Source organism: Mesoplodon mirus (genome assembly GCF_964341445.2).
Source record: "Mesoplodon mirus genome assembly, chromosome: 12".
Lineage (NCBI taxonomy): Eukaryota > Metazoa > Chordata > Mammalia > Artiodactyla > Ziphiidae > Mesoplodon > Mesoplodon mirus.
In genome coordinates, this window is record NC_138988.1 from 5165221 (window position 1) to 5185824 (window position 20604).

General features: G+C 47.1%; 1 protein-coding gene across 3 annotated transcripts in view; it reads right to left on the bottom strand.

The window, feature by feature from the left end:
• The window catches only part of TSEN2 (tRNA splicing endonuclease subunit 2), a 40347-nt gene extending 27768 nt beyond the window's left edge, over positions 1–12579 (bottom strand). For 2 of the 3 annotated variants that reach the window (XM_082639379.1, XM_082639377.1), the window contains exons 1-3: positions 12521–12579; positions 6028–6242; positions 4233–4314 (exon numbers count right to left, since the gene is read on the bottom strand). In XM_082639379.1, coding sequence (XP_082495505.1) covers positions 4233–4314; positions 6028–6216 — 271 coding nt within the window. In that variant the 5' untranslated portion in view covers positions 6217–6242; positions 12521–12579. Of the gene's footprint in view, positions 1–4232; positions 4315–6027; positions 6243–12025; positions 12368–12520 lie in introns of those variants that run through there. The other variant, XM_082639378.1, reaches the window with a different exon arrangement.
• Between the last annotated feature and the right edge of the window lie 8025 nt (positions 12580–20604).

The following is a 20604-nucleotide window of genomic DNA, read 5'->3' on the forward strand; positions in this document are numbered from 1 at the left end:
AGCATGGAAGGGGAAACTCTGCCACCTCCGAATGCTCGGGCCCTCAACTTCTAGGCCAGAGTACCGAAGCCTTAAGGTTACACACTTTACCCCCGTTCTCCGTGTTCCATGAAGCACCTTCTGTGACAGCTGCTCACGCGCCTAAGGAAAGGGTTGTTGAAGTAGATCTCATGGCGGTGTTAGCTCTGGACGTGGGCTTGGGAGTCCCAGGCTCTAGTTCCAGCTCTGGGCATCTGGCTGGAAGGGTCTTTCCACTTAAAGTGTTGACCAGGTCACTGACGGGGTGGGTTTTTGTCCTGCTCCTCCCTCACCCTGCCTTTGGGCAGCTCATCTTTCCTCTTCCACACTCGGCTTCCTCTCTGGTGCTCTAAAGGCCTGGAATTGATGCTGTTCGGCTTTAAAATCCTAGGGAGGTGAGTTCACAGACTCCTATCTCCTTAGTAATTTGACCTAAGGAGACCTCCCTCCTCTGGTAATTTAACAACAAGCTACAATTTAGCAAGTTTCACTGACAGCCTTCCATGTGCCCAGCATGAGATATACAGAAGTAATAAAGCAAATCCCCTCTCCTTGAGATACTCACACGCTAGTTGGGGAGACAGACCAGACACGACGGATTCTAACCCAAGCTGATTCTAACCCTTCTTGAGCAAGGACAGTACATATTGTAAAGAGACTGGCTTAGTTTACCTGGAAGGGTTAGGAAAAAACACAAAGGAGGAGGAGTAATCGAGCGGGGCTCTGAAGAATGAGTAAGAGTTCGCCAGGCGGACCAGGGGAAAAAGGCGGAGGACACCATGCACAAAGGCTGGGGATGGCAAACGCATGGCAGATTCCCATATCGGCCAAGGTGGCCGTGGTACCAACGAGTAGAAGAGGGTGGGTGGAGAGGGGGTGGAAGATGAGGTTGAAGACAAAATGTTGAAACGGACATTTGAAATCTACTTCCTGAGGGCAGCCCACAACCTTAATAATCTCTGTTTCCTTGGCCTAAATTCATTTCCTTCAAATTTCGACCCTACTTAAAACTTAGTTACTACATAGATCAGGAAAAGATTCTCAACTGTTAAGACCATTACACTATTTGAAAACTTTCTATTTTTGGGGGGTCAAATATTAGTAACTGCTGAAGCTGGGTGATGGGGACAGGCAGGGTCATTATGCTACTTGCTCTACCTTTTTTCTCCCTTTTAAAAACTCGATGAAAGGGCTTCCCTGGTGGCGCAGTGGTTGAGAGTCCGCCTGCCGATGCAGGGGACGCGGGTTCATGCCCCGGTTCAGGAGGATCCCACATGCCGCAGAGCGGCTGGGCCCATGAGCCATGGCTGCTGAGTCTGCGCGTCCGGAGCCTGTGCTCCGCAACGGGAGAGGCCACAACAGTGAGAGGCCCGCATAACGCAAAAAAAAAAAAAAAAAAAAAAAAAACTCGATGAAAAAATTGAAAACATACAAAAGTAGAGAGAACAGTCTAGTAAATTCCCAGGTTCCCATCACTCAGCTTTAAATTAACTCACGGCCAACGGGGCTCCACCTGCTGCTCTGCCCACTCCCCTGGCTCCCACATTATTTGGAAACACATCCCTCGTATCACTTCATCTCTAAATGGTTCAGTACATCCGCAATCACCATGAGACGTGCCCGAGGCTGGCCTATGGAGGACGACATACCCGGTACCCTCCCCCGCTCATCCCACCTGAGGCCATCCTAGACCAGCTGACAGCCATCCAACAGACAACCCGACACCAGTGAGTCCAGCTACACCCATCACTGGACTTCTAATAGTGTAGCCAGTGGATCCATAACTAACCAGATGGATGAGCACATCCAGCCAAGATCAGTGGACCTACCCGGCAAACCCGGAAACTCAAATGAGCAATCTGGTTGCTGTTGAGAGCCACTGAATTTTGGGGTGGTCTGTTAAACAACACTGTGGCAGGAGATACAAAGTCTATCCCATTAGGACTGAACAGTCAAATTACCATGTTTTAAAGTCACTCAAAATAGCTTCCTCTGTGGCTACACCACCTTGTTGTCATGTAATACATTTACAAGGTTCCAAGGTCAAATCTACAGTCTCACCACTCTCTCCATCCTGTTCCATCCCTTGCCCATAGGCATTAAAAAAACTATTGATTTATCCTTCCTTACATTTCAAAAATATATTTATATTCCCCTCCCTCTAGATAAGCCACAGCATACTTTGCTTTACCTTGCTTTCTTTGCTTAGAAATATATCCTAGTGATGTCCCATTCCTACATCAGCTCCACAGCATGTCATTATATGAATGTTCTATAGTTCATTCAGCTGGGATCCCCACCCTCCATGGACATTTTGGTTGTTTCCAGTCTTTTAACATTAGAAACAGTGTTGCAATGAATAGCCTTGGGCTCTTTCTTTTCATATTTTTGCCAGTGTATCTTTAAGATAAATTCCCAGAAGTGGAATTGCTGGATTAAAAGTAAATGCATAGGGGCTTCCCTGGTGGCACAGTGGTTAAGAGTCCGCCTGCCGATGCAGGGGACACGGGTTCATGCCCCGGTCCGGGAAGATCCCACATGCCGCGGAGCGGCTGGGCCCGTGAGCCATGGCTGCTGAGCCTGCGTGTCCGGAGCCTGTGCTCCACAACGGGAGAGGCCACAACAGTGAGAGGCCCGCATATTGCAAAACAAACAAACAAACAAAACAAAACAAAAAAACAAAAAGTAAGTGCATATATTGGGCAACTGGATATCCACAGGCAAAACAATGAAGCTGGACCCATACCTTACATCATAGAAAAACTAAATCAAAATAGATCAAAGACCTAAACTTAAGAGCTGAAACTATTAACCTCTTAGAAGAAAACACAGGGAAAATCTACACAAGCTTGGATTTGGTAATGGGTCCCTAGTATGACACCAAAAGCACATGAAAAGAAAAAAAAAATTAAAACGATACATTAGACTTCATTAAAATGAAAAACCTTTACCACTTCACATCCATTAAAATGGCTATCATCAAAAACAAAAACAGAAAAGAACAAGCGTTGGTGAGGATGTGGAAAAATTGGAAAACCTTATGCATTGCTGGTGGGAATGTAAAATGATGCAGGTGTCATGGAAAACAGTTCGTGGTTCCTCAAAAAATTAAAATAGAATTATCATATGATCCAGCAGGTCTACTCCTAGGTATACACAGAAGAGAAATGAAAACACGTCCACATGGAAACCTGTACGTGAATGCTCACAGCAGCACTATTCGTAACAGCCAAAAAGTAGAAACCACCCAAAGAGCCATCTTTGGATAAATGGATAAACAAAACAAAATACATCATACAATGGAACAGTATTCAGGATAAAGTTCTGATAAATGCTACAGCATGGATAGACCTTGAAACAATTATCCTAGGTGAAGGACACAAAAGGTTTCCACTTATATGAGATATGTAGAATGGGCAAAATCGAAGACACAGAAAGCATATTAAGGTTACCAGGGGTTAGGGGGAGAGGAGGATGGCGGGGAGTAAATGTATGTGTGATTTTTCGAGACAGTCAAGTCCCCTTCGTAATGGCCATACCAGCTGCACGCCCACGAGCAACGCGTGACAGTGTTTCTCAGGGGCTCACCAGTGGGGCACATTGTCACACTTTCTGATTTCTGTCACTCTGATTGCTGAAATGGTATCTCAGTGCAGTTTTCATTTGTATGTTTTCTTGCAATAAAATGTTTTTAAAAATCCTGTCTAATTCTGTTTTAACCTGCTGGTATTGGTTATGTAATTACCATGAGACTCCCTTAGAAAAATACACCCAGATGAAAGATTTATAAATTAAAGAGGAACAGCAAATGGGAACCATATACATTAGTATGTTTTAACAAATACATCAATGTCATGGTTACTGTTGTAAATTCCAATTCTAGAAATAAAATATAAAACCCACCTTGCATACAGGTGAGGAGGCACTTAATTACTAGTACCTTCCACACACACAGGACTCTGCTGAGCAATGCTTAACAACAGAAAAGCCTAAATAACACTTTTGATAATTCCAGAAATCAGACGAAACACATTTTCACCAATCATAAGAACCCTTTCACCTTGATTAGAATTATTCTAGTTGCTATTTTTACCAGTAAAACTGCCAATGGCATGTTACTTCTCCTCTAGAATTTTACTGTATAATCTGGTGTCAGAGCTAAAAATGAAGAAAAAGATAATTTGCCAAAAGAACTGAATGTTGCACAAGTTTACCTTTCCATTTAGCAACCAGCTTAGGATCCGAAATTGTGAAGTTTGGACGGCTTCTGGACAGGATACCTTTTCCAAAATAACCCTTCCGGGAAGAGAAAAAATAGAGTTAGTTCAGGTTTAGTTATCAGTTTTTTAGCTGAGGGAGAATAACGACTTGAGTTAACAAGACAGTCATTGCATTTTTCACAGCCTGACATCTTCCCTCTGATTATAGATAATTCACGATTACTAGTGAACACCTTAGCGTCTTCTCTCTCCTATCCTTTGAAGGGAGCTGGGAAGTTTCTGGTGCACCTCGCTTGTCTCCTGAGTAGTGGTCTCAGCCCAGGCCTGGTAAGCTGGAGGTGAAGGGCAGGCAGAGGCAGATCTCCTCTGCACACGTGGATCAGGAACAGTGGCCTACAAGCAGGAGCCAAGTCCACTAGGAACAAAAAGCTTCTCGGATTCTCTTGTACGCAGAACTGAAGGACTATTCTTCTCCTTCCCGCTGACTCCAAAAACACGGATTCCCCATCCCCCATTTCTTAAAATTAGAAAATATTTAAACTCATAGAAAACTGAAAGAATAATAAAATGAACACCCTATACCCTCCACCCAGATTGACAATCAGAAGAAATCATGTGTCTGGCGCTTCACAAAGCCTCCGCTTAATGTTACATATTGAGAATGGGGGGGAGACTGTCCTTGGCCTAGACGCCTGTCTCACTGGGGTCAGTGCCACCCACTGTATTCCACATTGGGAAGGTGACTACAACATGTATTTATACAAAATGTCTAGAGAAGGCACATTACAGAAACAGGAAGTGGATCAGCAGTGCCTGGGCTGGGAGTGGGGACAGGGATTAAGTACAGTGAGTATCAGGGGACCTTCTGTGGCCATGGGGAATGCTCTACAAGTGGACTGTGATGGTGGGTGCACAGCTCTATGAATTTATTACAGTCATTGCATCGGGCACTTACAGTGGGTGAATTTTATGGCTGTAAATTATACCGCAATAAAGCTGCTTTAAAAATGCCTCCAGGGCTTCCCTGGTGGCGCAGTGGTTGAGAGTCTGCCTGTCGATGCAGGGGACACGGGTTCGTGCCCCGGTCTGGGAAGATCCCACATGCCGTGGAACGGCTGGGCCCGTGAGCCATGGCTGCTGGGCCTCCGCGTCCAGAGCCTGTGCTCCACAACGGGAGAGGCCACAACAGTGAGAGGCCCGCGTACCACAAAAAAAAAAAAAAAAAAAAAATGCCTCCAGTGTTGAATTGGCTATGGGGGAAAAAATAAGCAAGCTTCCAATCTCATCCCAAACCTATGGCTGATGGAAAAAGCAAAAACTGGAACTCGTCCTCATGTAAGAAGAGGTCCTCAACCAGGAGAGCGAGCAAAGGACATGCTGAAGCCCCATCTGGTTTGTCCTGAGCCAGAACAATCTGCCACCCTACGGTTACCTCTGGGGATGGAGTGGCAGCGAGGGGGAAATTTTTACTTTTTACCCATTACATTTCTGTAAATTGCTTGAATTTTTTTTTTTTTTTTTTTTTTACAATGAACATGTGTTGCTTTTATAATCAAAAACCAAGAAAGGTCAATGCACTGACTCAGCTTCACTGACGAAATGTGGGTTTGTGGCTGGGAGCTGTCCTCTGGGCTTATGGCTTCGGGGCACCTGATTCTGTTCCTACATTGGACTAAACTGCAAGGAAAGCGTGTGGGTCATTCATGGTCTGTTTCTGGGGGTGGATGGGGAGAGAATGGCTGGCTCAGGGCTGTCAGGAAGCAGCAGAGCTGAGGCTGCCCGCACATACCTTCCCATAGAGCTGCTCCATATCTTCTGCATTCTTCACAATCACATTGTTGTTTATCATCTCGGCCCGGAATATTCTAAAGTCCTTCTTAGGACCACAGTCCTGACCGAAAGGGATCGGCAGTGGAGACTCATAGCTCTCATACACTCTTCTTTTCCTCTTTGGGGGGCGGAAAACTGCCTCTGCCATTTCCCAAGGTAACTGTTCTTTAAAGACTGTAATAGGGAGAAAGAAACAAGTCAATCAATAACTGTACTGACCAAACATGTGAGTACATTTATATCCAGGCTCAGAAAACCTTGTGGTCTGTGGGGAAAATATTTACAAAGCAGAGAACAAAAAGAGGGAGTAACGAAAAGATTTTGTTTGCGCAGCACAAAGCCTACCCACCTAGGGTATCTCGATTACTTCCCACAACAATGCCCTGGTACCATTTCTCATTACAGCTGAGAAGACTGAGGCCTAGCGACACGTCCATGGTCACAATGCCGCTCGTAGGTCTCCTGACAGCGAGCACAAGAGGATTTCTGCCCATGAGGATTCCTCCCATCCTCTCAAGCGGCCGACAGACATTTACCGAGCACCCACCAGAGGCTCCCAATCATCAGAGGTGCGAGGGATACAAAGAGAAAACCAAAAGGACCCTGTCCTCAAAGAAGTAAATCTAGTGAGCACCTCCTTTTCCAAACAAGGACCTTAAAATACGTTCCAAACATTCGGTCAATCATCTCCCAGTTTTTCAGGTAAATTAATAGTAATAACAGCAGCAGCAACAGTCATCATTTAAGGGTCTATTCCTCAGCACCAAGCGTGAGTGGCTAATAGCAGGAAGTGTCAAGCCAGAGGGCAGGGATGGGAATCGGCTTCCCCACTGCCCGGCTCTGTGATCTGGGGCAAAAGTTACTTGATCTCTCTGTGCTTTGGTTTCCCCATCTGCAAAATAAGGATAAACACAGACTCCATCTTATAGTTTAGACCCACAGGAGCTTAGAACAGCCCCGGCACGCAGCACTGAGCGCTCTGCACGTTCACCGTGATTCCTATCACGGCACTATTACCATTAGCACTAAGAACACCGTGTGACACACGAGGCAACAGAGCCAGGTTAGACGGACGTTGTCAGAGGCCTGGAGGGTGGTGGCCCTGGATGACCCCGGGTCTGCTGAACGCCAGAGGCCACGCTCTTCCCTCTGGGTTCCGCTGTGAGCACAGGCAGCAGCTGCCTCCTCTTGTCTGGAGGCTCACTGTTTCCCCAGGTTAGGGGCTGAAGGGTTACAGAGAAGTATGGAGAATTATGGAATTACCATGCGCCCAGCACTACGAGGGAGGAAAGGAAGGCGAAGCCAGTACCTCTCCCTTCCAGGCCTTACCCTCAACCCGAGGAGACAAAACAAGGACAAGACCAATAACAGCTGCGGGAAGGAAGTCAAGTTGAGAGCGTTGTACGATAAAGACAGAGAGCCACAGCAGATGCCTTTAACTCAGGAAAACTCAACCACATGCAAGGGGGAAACACAGGCAGTGCAGGGGACTGGGTCAGGTGCTCCACTCATTGGGCAGGTGCCCTGGAATGAGACAGGGGACCTGAATCTGCTCCGCCCTCAGTCCCGGCTCTGGACCCGACTTAGGTGGACAACACATCTGGTGCTTGAAGATACAGCGGAGCTGCATCACACACGTGTTTAGCCTCCATGGCTCCAAACCCTCACGGGGAACAAGTACGACTGATTATTTAGGTGCCTCCTGCACTCAGTACCAGCATCCTGTTGGGTAAAGGATGTAATCAAGCCTGAAACAGCCAATGAAGGCGGCCAAAGCTGAGGCAGGAAGCTGAGTGGCTCTCGGGGTTTACGCCCATTAAAAAGAAATCAAAAGCCCTGTCCAATGTGTAATGATTCCTTTACCCACCCTCGCAAAGATGTTGAGGAATTAAATGAGGACAAAGAAAAACAAAGACCAAGGAAGTTAGAGACATTGATAAATCAATTACAAAAGTCACAATAAAAAGTAAGAATCAGCAACTTGGAACCGTCATAGGATTGCCAAAGTATTCCAAGCAGCAAAATGCTAAAATAATTTAATTTCTAAATAAGAGTCCTTCGATGGAATTAAATAATGAGCACAACTGTATGCATTTTACATACATCTATGTGTGTGTGTATATATGTATATACATACACACACACACACGTATCGCTATATAGCGTTCATAACAATACTATGAACACCACATGTTAATGGGCAATTAAGATTTCCTCCCTAGGGCATTTAAAGTAGATTTTCACTTGCCAATTTATCACTCAACCCAAGCAACCACAGTTGACCCCCTGAACACCATGGGATTTAACTGCCTGGGTACACTTACACCCAGATTTGTTTCAAGAGTAGATGTTACAGTACTCCACCAGCCACAGCTGGTCGAATCCACAGACGCAGAACCTCGGATATGAAGGAACCAGGGATACAGAGGGCCGACTATAAATTACACTCAGATTTTTTTTTTTTTTTTTTTTTCCCCGTACGCGGGCCTCTCACTGTTGTGGCCTCTCCCGTTGCGGAGCACAGGCTCCGGACGCGCAGGCTCAGCGGCCATGGCTCACGGGCCCAGCCGCTCCGCGGCATATGGGATCCTCCCAGATCAGGGCACGAACCCGCATCCCCTGCATCGGCAGGCGGACTCTCAACCACTGCGCCACCAGGGAGGCCCTTTTTTTTTTTTTTTTTTTGCGGTACACGGGCCTCTCACCGTTGTGGCCTCTCCCGTTGCGGAGCACAGGCTCTGGACGCGCAGGCTCAGCGGCCATGGCTCATGGGCCCAGCCGTTCCGCGGCACGTGGAATCTTCCCAGACCGGGGCACGAACCCGTGTCCCCTGCATCGGCAGGAGGACTCTCAACCACTAGGCCACCAGGGAAACCCCAACACTCAGATTTTTGACTGCAGAGAAGGTCAGAGCCCTGACTTCCTGCATTGTTCAAGGGTCAATTGTATTGCATTTAGCATTCAATTGAAGAAACGGCAATTGTTCTAACAATTAAAATGATGCTGTATTGGCTTTTTTGAGGCAGGATGTGGGTCTCTAGTGAGGGACCTTCTAGGGATTTCCAGGAATAATTCGAACTTTTATGATCATTGCACTTTTATAACTTAACCTCTGGTGAGTATTCGATTTGTATATATTACATTTGAGATTTTTAAGAAAGAGAAAATTTTAATGGCTAACTTCAACAACTTCCAATTAAATTCTCTCAAACAAGTGAAACGGTTCTGTTTCAATTTGCCTGGTTTGTTTAGGATTTTCCCTTTCAGATTGCTATTACACTCTCCAAAAAAAAAGGCAGAAATGAGCTATGACACTTGACGGCAAGAACCCTGTACTCCAGCCCACGCGTGCATGACGGAGGCTCCTGCCACAAGATTCCCAGTTTTTCACAAAACCTCAAAATCCCAGGTTTAGAGCCACCTCTGCACATGAGGCAGCAAGCACGTCAAGAATTTGGCTCCCAGTAGGCCTTCCATAAATGCAAAGCTGCCATTACGATCATGTGACTTTCAACACCCCACGTAAAGCTCCCTGAACCCAGTTTCTTCATCTTCAAATTGAACAGAACTAGAAAACAATCTGGAAGCCACTCAAATGTTAAAACACTAAGTAACCATATGATCCAGCAATTCCACTCCTGGGTAGATAAAAGAAAACTGAAAACATGTTCGTACAAAAATTTGTACACAGGACTTCCATGGTGGTGCAGTGGTTAAGAATCTACCTGCCAAGGCAGGGGACACGGGTTTGAGCCCTGGTTCAGAAGGATCTCACATGCCGCGGAGCAACGAAGCCCGTGTGCCATAACTACTGAGCCTGCACTCCAGAGTCCAGGAGCCACAACTACTGAGCCCACATGCCACAACGACTGAAGTCCGTGAACCTAGAGCCCGTGCTCCGCAACAAGAGAAGCCACCACAATGAGAAGCCTGTGCACCGCAACGAAGAGTAGCCCCCGCTCACCACAACTAGAGAAAGCCCACGCGCAGCAATGGAGACCCAATGCAGCCAAAAATAAATAAATAAATAAATTTAAAAATATATATGTACATGAATGTTTACAGCAGTATTGTTCATAACAGTCAAAAAGTAGAAACAACCGAGATGTCCATCAACAGATGAATGGATCAACAAAATGGGTTATATCCATATAATGGAATATTATCAGCAATTAACAGAGGAACGAAGTACTGATACAGACCATAATGTGTGTGAACCTTGAGAGCATTACGTGGAGTGAAAGAAGCCAGTCACAAAAGACCACACATTGTATAAGACCATTAATATGAAACATCCGGAACAGGCAAATCCAAAGGGCAACACTAAGTAGATTAGCGGCTGCCAGGTGCTGGGGGAAGGGAGCTATGGGGAATGACTGCCCATAGGTATGGGGTTTATTTTGAGGGATGAAAAAGCTTTACAATTAGATTGCATTGATGGTGTTGGCTGCATAACTCTGAATGTATTAAAATCACTGAATCGTACATTTCACAAGGGTGAATTTTATGGTATATGAATCATCTCTCAATAAAGCTGAAAAAATTCAATAGGACAAACCAGAAGATCTCTCGTGTCACAGTTTCATACAAGAGTTGCCTTGTGCAGAACTTGGAAGGCAAAGCAGGGGAGAAAGGATTGAGTTTGTTATTCTCCGTATCTGCAGTAGGCATTTCAGAAATGTTTCTTCAGTGCCAAGATAGGAGACCAGCATGACGGGAGATGTGGGATGTGAGCACCATTACAACAGCTAACCATCACTGGGAGGTACAACATGCCAGGCACTGTGCCAACGCTACACACGTGGGTACCGCTACCCGCATTTCACAGATGAGTAAATGGAGGCTTAGAGAGGGCAGGTCACTTGGCCACAGCGCCGCAGCTGGGAAGATGAGAGGCCAGTAAGGCAGGGAGACAGGGCACGGTGAGAAGACTGGCTTCAAAGAGGACCCCTGTCTGAAGCACACACAAATGTACAGGAAAGACTGGGCCATTGGTCAGGGGGTTTGGGATGTGAAGGCTTGATGCCTGTGCAGCTTCTCAAGCCGGGAAGGACAACTGAAAAGATTAAGAGGGAATTCCCTGGCAGTCCTGTGGTTAGGACTCCATGCATTCACTGCTGAGGGGCCGGGTTCAATCCCTGGTTGGGGAACTAAGATTCCACAAGCCACTCGGCAGGACAGAGGGAAAAAAAAATGTTTTTAAAGAAAAGATTAAGAAAATTAAACTGGGGTCATATATAACAGCGGCTCTCAAGGCTTGGCTTCCCTTAGAATCACCTGAGGAAATTCTGAAACTTCCAATGCCCAGGCCTTACCTACAATTACATCAGAAATTCTGGGGTGGGACCCAGGTGATTTCAATATGTAGCCAAAGTTGTCAACTACTGGTGATAGGATGGCCTATTCAAACTCAATGCCAACAGCCATCTCCACTGTACAGATGAGGAAAGGGACTCAGGGGTTGACTGCTACGCACATGTAAGGAAGGAGCTGTTACTTTTCCTTTTCTAAACCTGGGCATACCAACTCGAGGCACCAATCGTGTTAAGTACATTTACTTTTCTATCAAAATCAGGACTTGTTCCTAATCCTTCCCTTGAGCGGATAAGCTAACACCTTTTAGGTGTTCAGTAGATGTTTATTCCAAACAAAACAAAGTAAAACAAAAAAGGGGCCCACTTTCCAACCCTGTGAGCCCACCTTGCCAAACCAGCCTGGTTAAAACCTTCCACTCAGCAAAACTCACATTCACCCAATTAAAAAACCGTTGAAGCTCCAAATGCGTACCTCCTGGGCCAGGGGAGGCAAGGATTAAACGGAGAAGGCAAACAACCCTGCCTCTGGGGAGCTTTCAAGTTAGAACCGGAGACTAGACATGTAAACAAACGATAAACCTTTGCAAGCTGTTGTGAGGATTAGATGGGTAATTGTGCGAAGGAGCCTGGTACTGGGCTTACCATGTGAAGTGCTAGCCCGACGGAAGCTGCAGCTGCAACTAATGCTCACGAAGTGTTAAGGGCCCAACAAACCCGCAACTCCTTGTCATTACGCATCCCTTTGCTGGTTCCCTAGAGTGGCGCCCCCAGCAACCCTACTAGCGGCTAAAGCTCCACTCGGGCAGAGCCGGTGTCAGGTGCACCTTGACGTCCTCTGCCCCCAGCACTGGACGTGGCGTCAATGTTTCCAGAACGAACATAAAAAAGAGGGCTACAGGTACACGGAGAAGGGGAAAGGGGCTAATTCCGGTGGAAGAAGGAAGCCAGGCCCCGCGTCCCGGCCCAGTCTGGTGCGACTCTGAGACCCGGGGAACGTCTGTGGGCCGTTTCCGCTCTGGCCCCGGAGGGCTTCGAAAAAGGCGATGTCTCCTCCCGCGGCGGAGACCCCTCCCTTGTGCTGCGGCACCGCGCTCAGCTCCCCGGGACGCCACCTGCTACCGAACCCCGGAGCCTTACCTTCCTCTGCCCTACGCCCTCGCCGTTACCCCGGCAACGCCGGCCGCTGGGGGCGGACACCGCTGCCGTCAAGCAGTGCGGCTGCAAAGCCGGACGACTGCGCAGCCGCAGAGCCCGAGGGAGGGCCCGCCGGGTGTTTGCGGAGCGCACCTGCGCAGGGCCTTAAGGCGGGTCTTCGGTGGGTGCTGCTCTTTCCTCGCGAGGTGTAAGGCAGAGGCGGCGCGTCCTCTTTCCCGCCTTCCCCGCGATCGTAGCGCTACCGCCCTGCACACATGCTATTCTCGTTTAATCCCCACAACAATCCCGCAAGGTCCATTTTACAGATGAGATCTAAGTTAGTTATCCAATGTCACGTAGTTGGGAGGTACTGGAGTTAAGAGTGATAGGACTAGACTCAGAACTCAGGTCTAAGGACTTGGGGTCCTCGCCCCTGGGGAGATGGGACTCTTGAAGCGACGGGACTTGATATGACCCCAGCCCTGAGGAAGCGGGGTCCACTGAGCTCAGCCCGCAGACCTCAGCTTTCTCAATGCTTTTGTATAAGTGCAGCATGCAGGGAACCTGTAAGAAGTGCCCCCTCGCACAGGGCACTGACCAAAAGCCAGTATGGGCACTGGCCGCCCTGTGCAGCGTCAAGGCCAAGTCAAGGACAACAGGCCGGGAGTCAGACCTGCATGTGCATCCCTACCTCCCCGCTCACTGGCTGTGTGGTTAGTCTTGAGTGAGTGACTTAACCTTTCTGAGCCACAGTTTCCTCTATTGAAAAATGGGTTGTCAGGATTATGAGGGAAGAACAAAACAGAAGTGCCCTGGGAATTGTAAACGTTTCTCCCACCTGGTTATTTTAAAGGAGGCCTGGTAGGGAGTCCAATAAACACCTTCCTAAATATGAACCCCAGGGTCCCCAGCACACATACCACACATGCTGGGCAGGTAGGGAAGATGGGTGACAGGGAAGGGTGGCAAATTGTGCCAGAGAGATTTATGGGGCTAGGTGAGACAGGCTTTGAAATCTGGACCTTTCCCAACTTTCTCTTGTCTCCAGGCCTTCCCACACGCTGTTGTCCCTACCTGGAACATCCTTCTCCCCTGTCTGGAGCACTGATTCCTGGTCACCCTTTAGGCCTCAGCTCAGATATCTCTTCCTCAGACTTCCTCTTGCTTCCCCAGGCTGGCTTGGGTGACTTGCCTCTGTGCTCCCACAATAGTCTGGTGGCCCCTATGCTGTCCCTGATTCCTGGTCCTCCTTAACTGGACTGTGAGCTCCTAGTAGAAAGAGCTCAAGACGTGGCATTAAGTGGGTGGTCTGCCTGCAGGGGCCTTAACTGCTTAGCTCAGGAGTTCAGATTTTAGAGAAATCAAAAGCCGAATAGCTTCCTGGTTAGAATGCTGAAAAAAAGGGAGAACTTGAGCAAGAGTCACAGAACAGTGGTATCGGGATGGTTTGGGTTGGGAAGAGAGAGGTGGAGGGAGGCTGTAATATTGCACCAGAACATGCCAATGGAGGAAGTATTGGATTTAGAATGAGAGGCTTTTAAAAATGAAAGGGAACTCCGAGGGTGTCCAGTTCAACTTCCTTACTTAACTGGTAAGAAAAAAGGATCAGAGGCACGGTGAGTTGCCAGAGGTAACAGAGCAAGTCTGAGGTGGCGCTGAGACTAGAGCCAGGTCTCCACAACCTCAGCGGGTGCTCGGCACTCAGCTTGGGATGCGCCCATAAGGGGATCTCAGGGGCCATCATCTGGAGCCCTGTCCCCACAGAGGGTCCAGAGTGAAAGCTAATGAACAAGATATTCTTCCCCCAAGATTTTCTCCTTGGTGTTCCCCCCCTCCCCGCTGTGTGGTGCAGCTTTCGGGAAATCAGTTCCTTGACCAGGAGTTGAACCCAGGCCACAGCAGTGACAGCGCGGAATCCTAACCACTAGGCCACCAGGGAACTCCCAACAGTGTGTATTTTAAACCTTTTGTTATGGTCCTTTTCAAACATACACAAAAGTAGATCGCTTCCAGCATCTTCAACCTTTGGTATCTTGTTTCTTTTACACTCTCCATAAATACACCTTTCCCCCACTGCTGGTGTATTTTAAAGCAATTCCAAACATCATATAATTTCACTCATAATATTTAAGTATGTGACACTAACAGGTAAGAATTTAAATTTTGTTACATATGTATCTATATAGTTGATTCTTGTTATTCACAGAAGCTCTACAGAGTCACCATGAACACTGAATTGGTGAACACTGAACCATTGCTTCTAAGGGAATGCAGGTCGGTTCCTGGCAGCCTCTGGTCGCAACATTTTCATCAACCAATCGATACACAACCTTGTTTTATGTGTGCTTTCTTTTAAAAACACTTTATTTAATGTCTGTTGTAGATTCATGAACATTGAACTCATGGCCCACATCAATATAACTCACACCTGAACAAATCTCATCTAACAAGTGTATTTTCTCAGTAAGGCACGTCACAGCATTCTTGGCTTAGGGACGCTAGACAGCACTTCAGCACTCTGCTTGGGGTTCATTTTATTTATTTTAAATTTTTTACATTTTTTATAAATTTATTTTATTAATTTTTAAATTTGTGGCTGCATTGGGTCTTTGTTGGGGTGCGCGGGCTTCTCGTTGTGGTGGCTTCTCTTGTTGTGGAGCACGGGCTCTAGGTGCGCGGGCTTCAGTACTTGTGGCTTGCGGGCTCAGCAGCTGTGGCTCGTGGGTTTTAGAGCGCAGGCTCAGTAGTTGTGGCACACGGGCTTAGTTGCTCCGCAGCATGTGGAATCTTCCCGGACCAGGGCTCGAACCCATGCCCCTGCATTGGCAGGCGGACTCTTAACCGCTGCACCACCAGGGAAGCCCCTTGAGGTTCATTTTAAAATTACCAACACAAATCACAAAAACATGAAAAATGTGGCACTAACGAGATGGCAAAAAGCACAGTTGTTTATGATATGAGAGCTGAAACAAGACAGAGTATCACCGGTTGACTTCAGCTGAGAACATGCATATTGGGAGACTCAAATTTTTCTCCTGTCTACGCATGTGCGTGTCTGTAAGTGATCCAGTACTGTGAATATTGGTTTTGGCATTACAAATACATTTTAGCCAGGAGGTGAATTTGCAAATGCAGAATCTGCCAATAATGACGATTGACTGTATATGTATATTCCCAATATCATTAGCACATCTAACAAAATGAACAATAATCCTTAACATCATGTGTCTATGAAGGGTAACAGAACCTGCATGTACTATTTAGGATATACTTATACTAAAAAAAAATTTGTTTATCTGAAATTCAAATTCATTTGGTATCCTGTCTTTTATGTGACCACCTAACAATTTATTGGGCCTTCATATGTGCCAGCCACTTTGCATCCAATCTTGACTCTCACCACAGTCCTGTGAGATAGGTGTTCTCACCAATATTTCACAGTTGAGGTTCCCTCCCTGCCCAAGTTCTCAGAGCTAGGAAGTAGTGGAGGCCAGGTGAGGATCCAAATCCACGGGACCAAGGGGCTTGCATCCATTTTCATCTATCATGTTGGATACGGGAGGGCAGTGCATTGACAAAGCACAGCTTTAAATATGGAAATACAAAAATGACCCACAGCCAAGTTTTGGTGGGAGGTCAGGGAAGACCCAGATGGGTGGAAGGACCCGGGAGGCTTCCGGGAAGAGGTGGCCTTTGCGCTGAGCCTGGGGAGAGCGTGGAGGAGGAAGGAGACGGCAGTCGGGGGCACAGGGCAGGCCCACGTGCCAGGAGGTGTGGGCCTGTCGGTTCTGCGGAGGGAGGAGCCGGGCTTGGCGGTTTAGGAGGTCGAAGACGCCGATAAGGTCCGATAGGCAGGGCGCGGCCCGATCGTGCAGGCGCTTGAATTCCAGACTTGGCATTTGGACTTTACCCCGTAGACAATGGGGAGCCACTGGCGTTTCTGAGCTGGGCTGGGCGGCCTCCGCCGTCGCCTCATTGTTTTTCCCAGACGGGGGCCCGAATGAGCCCTGCAGTATTTCAGCGAGGCCACTAGATGGGGATATTTTAGCAAATTTAAACCACCCAGCCTCCAATTTCCAGCGAGGAAAACAAACACAGGGACCCAGCGAAAGGCTCCACGCGTTTACCCGCGGCACGCAACGCAAAACGCAAGGGCTGGAAATGAAAATCAAACGAGGGACACAGTTCAGCTTCTCCCTGCCGGCGAGACGAAACCTCAGATAATTTCTCTGCTGTGAAGGAGAAAGGGTCCAGGGCGTGCAGGAAAGGTCATTTCCATTTTAACAACTGCCCTGCAGACATTCTCTAGCATTTAAGCCTCACAACAGTCATTCAAAGCAGGTGTTATCATCCCATTTTACAGGCGAGGAAACTGAGACGCTGAAGGTTACATTTGCTCAATTATTTACGGAGGTGACACCAGGCTAGGAAGGGAGATAGAGTTGGCAGCAGGTGTAAGGGGTGGGCTGGGCAAGACCCCAAGGCAGTGCTTTGCTGGGCCCAGAGTCCCTAGTGCAAAGGGCGGGGCACTGCCTTTAGATCCTACTTTGGCTGCTAGAAAAACCTGTAGCGTGGATGGTGGGAGCCGCTGGACAACTACCACTTGCTCAACTCCCGCTGCTTTTTAGAGATAGTCTCACTTAATTCTCTGACAACCACCCAGTGAGTTAGGGGTTATCACACACCCATTTTACAGGTAAGAAAACCGATTCAGAGCGGTGACGTGACTTGCCCAAGGTCACACACTGGGGTTAAGCGCTGGAGGGGGAAGGGGATCCCAGGTATGCCTACTCCTCCCTGTGATTAATCAAACACATTCGACTTCTGGGTAAACTTCCTAGAGAAACTTGGGCAGAGATGCCCAGGGAGACACATACAAAGATTTTCCTTTTTTTCTTAAGTCGAAGCATGATGGTTTATAATAAAAAAGGGAAACAACATAAATGTCCATTCCTAGAAGAATGGACATATAAAATGTGGTACGAAGGATTCATAAAGTGGAAAAGTATTCAGCAGTGAAAAGCTAGCTCTTCTATGATTATCAACATGGATAGATTTCACAAACATGTTTGCACATCAAGGCCAGAAGCAGAACCATATGAATCCTATGATACCTTTTGTATAAATTAAAACACACCCCAAACAGTATCAAGTCCTGAGTGTATGTATAGGTATGCTAAACTATTTTAAAATAACAGGAAGGTTATGCACCAAAGTCATTAGTTATCTGTGGGACTTGGGTAGTAGATAAGGGGTTTTAGCTTTACATTTTATTTCTTAAAAAAAAAAAAAAAAAAACTAGAAGCAAATATATGGTTGGGACTATAGGTGACTGTTAAATTATTTGTTGTATTCATTTCTCATTTTAATTTTTGCATAAAAAGATGCTTCAGTCGAACCAATAAATACAAAGATAGAAAACTACAAAACCAAAATAATTTTCCTATTTAGGATCAACGGTTTGAAGATGGGGGGGCGGGTGCCAGTACTCTGGGAGGGTCGGAGAGGAACCTGGGACAAGGTGATCAGAGGAAGTGGCACACAGGTTAGGCAGGAAATGCACAGGCCTGGCTCTGTTGTTATGGGAATGTGGCTGGTGGGGTCCAGTTCACCAGCGTTTCCAGAGGAAGAGCCCATCCTGGCATCACACAAGTGGTCCCACCACCCTGTGACTGTCGTGCCTGCCGGGGAGCAGCAGGTGGCAGGTAAGGCCATGGGAACCCTGTGAGGGGGCCAGAGAGGACCAGGATGGGGTGCAGGGTCCCAGGAAGATGTGGCTCCTGTGTGCAAGAGAGGTGGCTGGAAGCGTTTACACCCTCCCTTTCCTCTGGTCATTTTCTCTGAACTCATGGTGACATGGACCATTTAATGTGTGGCCTGGAGGGGTCACGCCCACTTTCCAGAAGCAGGTGCTGCAACCAGAAACTAAGGGCAGTTCTCACTCTGTCCACCTCCCGGGCTGCAGTGACCAGCATGGGAGGTCATGAGCGCTAACTATCAATCACTACAAAGTAATAAAGTCTTCTCACTTTTCCTCTTTTTCCTCATCCTTTACATTTGTCATAATATACAAAATAATAAGACATACAGGTAGAGCCTAGCATTTTCCTTGTATTGGCTCATTTTTCCACTCACTTTTTCCTCCTTACAGCTCTATTGGTGAATACCTTTATACTCCCCATTTTGAAGGTGAGGAAATTGAGTCAGAGAAGTTATGTAATTAACCCAAGGTAACCCAGTGAAGAAGTGGCGGAGGTAGGACTTAAACCCAGGTCTGCCTGACTGCAGGGCCACTGTGCTGTACCGATACAGTAAGTTTGATGGTCTCGTATCTTATCCTAAAAAGGAGGTAAAGAGAACATTTTGTGTTTTGTTCTGTTTTTCCTCTTTCTCATGGAAATTTTCTTTGTTCCAAGTTGCTTTTGTCTTGTGTGTGACCCCCTGCAGGTCATCCCCATCTGAGCTCAGGATTGTAATTTCCGGGGTGGTTGAAGAACTCTTTGGTCTGTTCCCAGGAGAGACAGGAGAAGAGGCCCAACGTGGCCCAAACCTGGCTTTCCTGCTCTCCTGGGTATGTCTGCCTCAGATGTCAAAAGGCCTGAATTCCAGGCAAACCAGGAATAATGCCCCAGTCATCAAATTTGAAACCAAAATTCAGCAAAGACATGTATTTGCTGCCAGAAAGCAAATAGCTTTTTCTTTTCTTTCTCATTTTTTTTTCGCCCAAACAAAACATCCTCTTATGAAATATGTCCAATTTGCAATATTTACTTTCCCTTTATTTAATAACAGGAAAGGGTTTGCTGGACTTTTGTTGATTTTCGCATTTCTTATTAAAATTCTTAAGGGGGTTTTGGGGGAACTTAATCAGCAAAAAAAGGAGAAGGAAAAAAAATCTCATCTGCATTCCACAGGCCTTATTAATGGAGGAAACTTGCTGTTTGTTTAAGAGCATTTTCTGATGGGAGAAAGCAAATCATCATGTGTTCCAGAGCCTCTGACTCTTATTCTTGACTGTGCTTCCTTCTCAGCTGTCTCCAGGGCTCTGAATCCCTTGTTCTAAGCTTTCTGCCCAAGACAATGGGGCTGGGCTTCATGCCCCCCTGCCAGGCTGGGAGGGAAGCTAACATTCCTTCAACATCTCAGCACAGTTCTCTGCACCCACAATCTCAGTTCACCTCAAGTCAGCCCTTGTGGCAGCCCTCACTCGGCCGATGCGGAAACGGAGGCTTAGAAGGATGAAGTCCCATGTCCAAGCTCCCTTTCTGTGTAGCTTACACTCCTTGGGATGAAAAGGAAAGGGGTCCTAGTATTCACGGAGTCCTACATCCAACTGAATCCTCACTGAGCAGCTCTCTGAGATAACTAGACAATCTCCACCCTTCAAGGCTCAGAGACGTAAAGTGACTGGCTTGAGGTCACACAGCTGGAGGGTTGTGGCGCTGGCATTTGAGCTGTGCTCTGCCTGACTCTCACATCCACGTTTATTTTGCTTCTCTACACCTCCTCTTTGGAGCCATGAGCAGCATAATTTTCTTGTAATGAAATACCTTGCTCCCCAAAAGTTAAAACTCTCTCCCCCTGAGAGGTCTTGGTCCTGCCTTCCTTGGTTCTATAATTAGACTGCAAGTAACTTCAAGGACTTTGTTTCTGCATTTTCATTCTACCAGAAATATTCATGTACATTATTATTACATACATTATATAATTATTATAATATGTTTATTTCTAGAATAGTGCCTGACGCAGAGGAAGTCTTAATCAATGGCATTGCAGGTAGTTGGGTCCCCATGTTCTCCTTCTACGGAGAAGCAGACTGAGGTCTCGAGAGAAGAAGGAATTTGCCCAAGGCCCCAGAGGTCCAGAGCCAGGTCCAGAGCTCCCTGTTCTCTGGGCTTGGTGCTTCCCCACGAGCACATCTGCAGCAGCCGTCTTCTTGTTCATCCAGCCCCTGCTCCGTGTGGCACCGAGCTGGAGGTTAGGACCCTCAGATAAACCAAATGTGGTATCTGATGTCAGAGTTCTCAGGGTCCAGCAGGAGAGGATGCTTGGAAAAGCTACTCTCGTAAATGCGGTAAATGCTATTA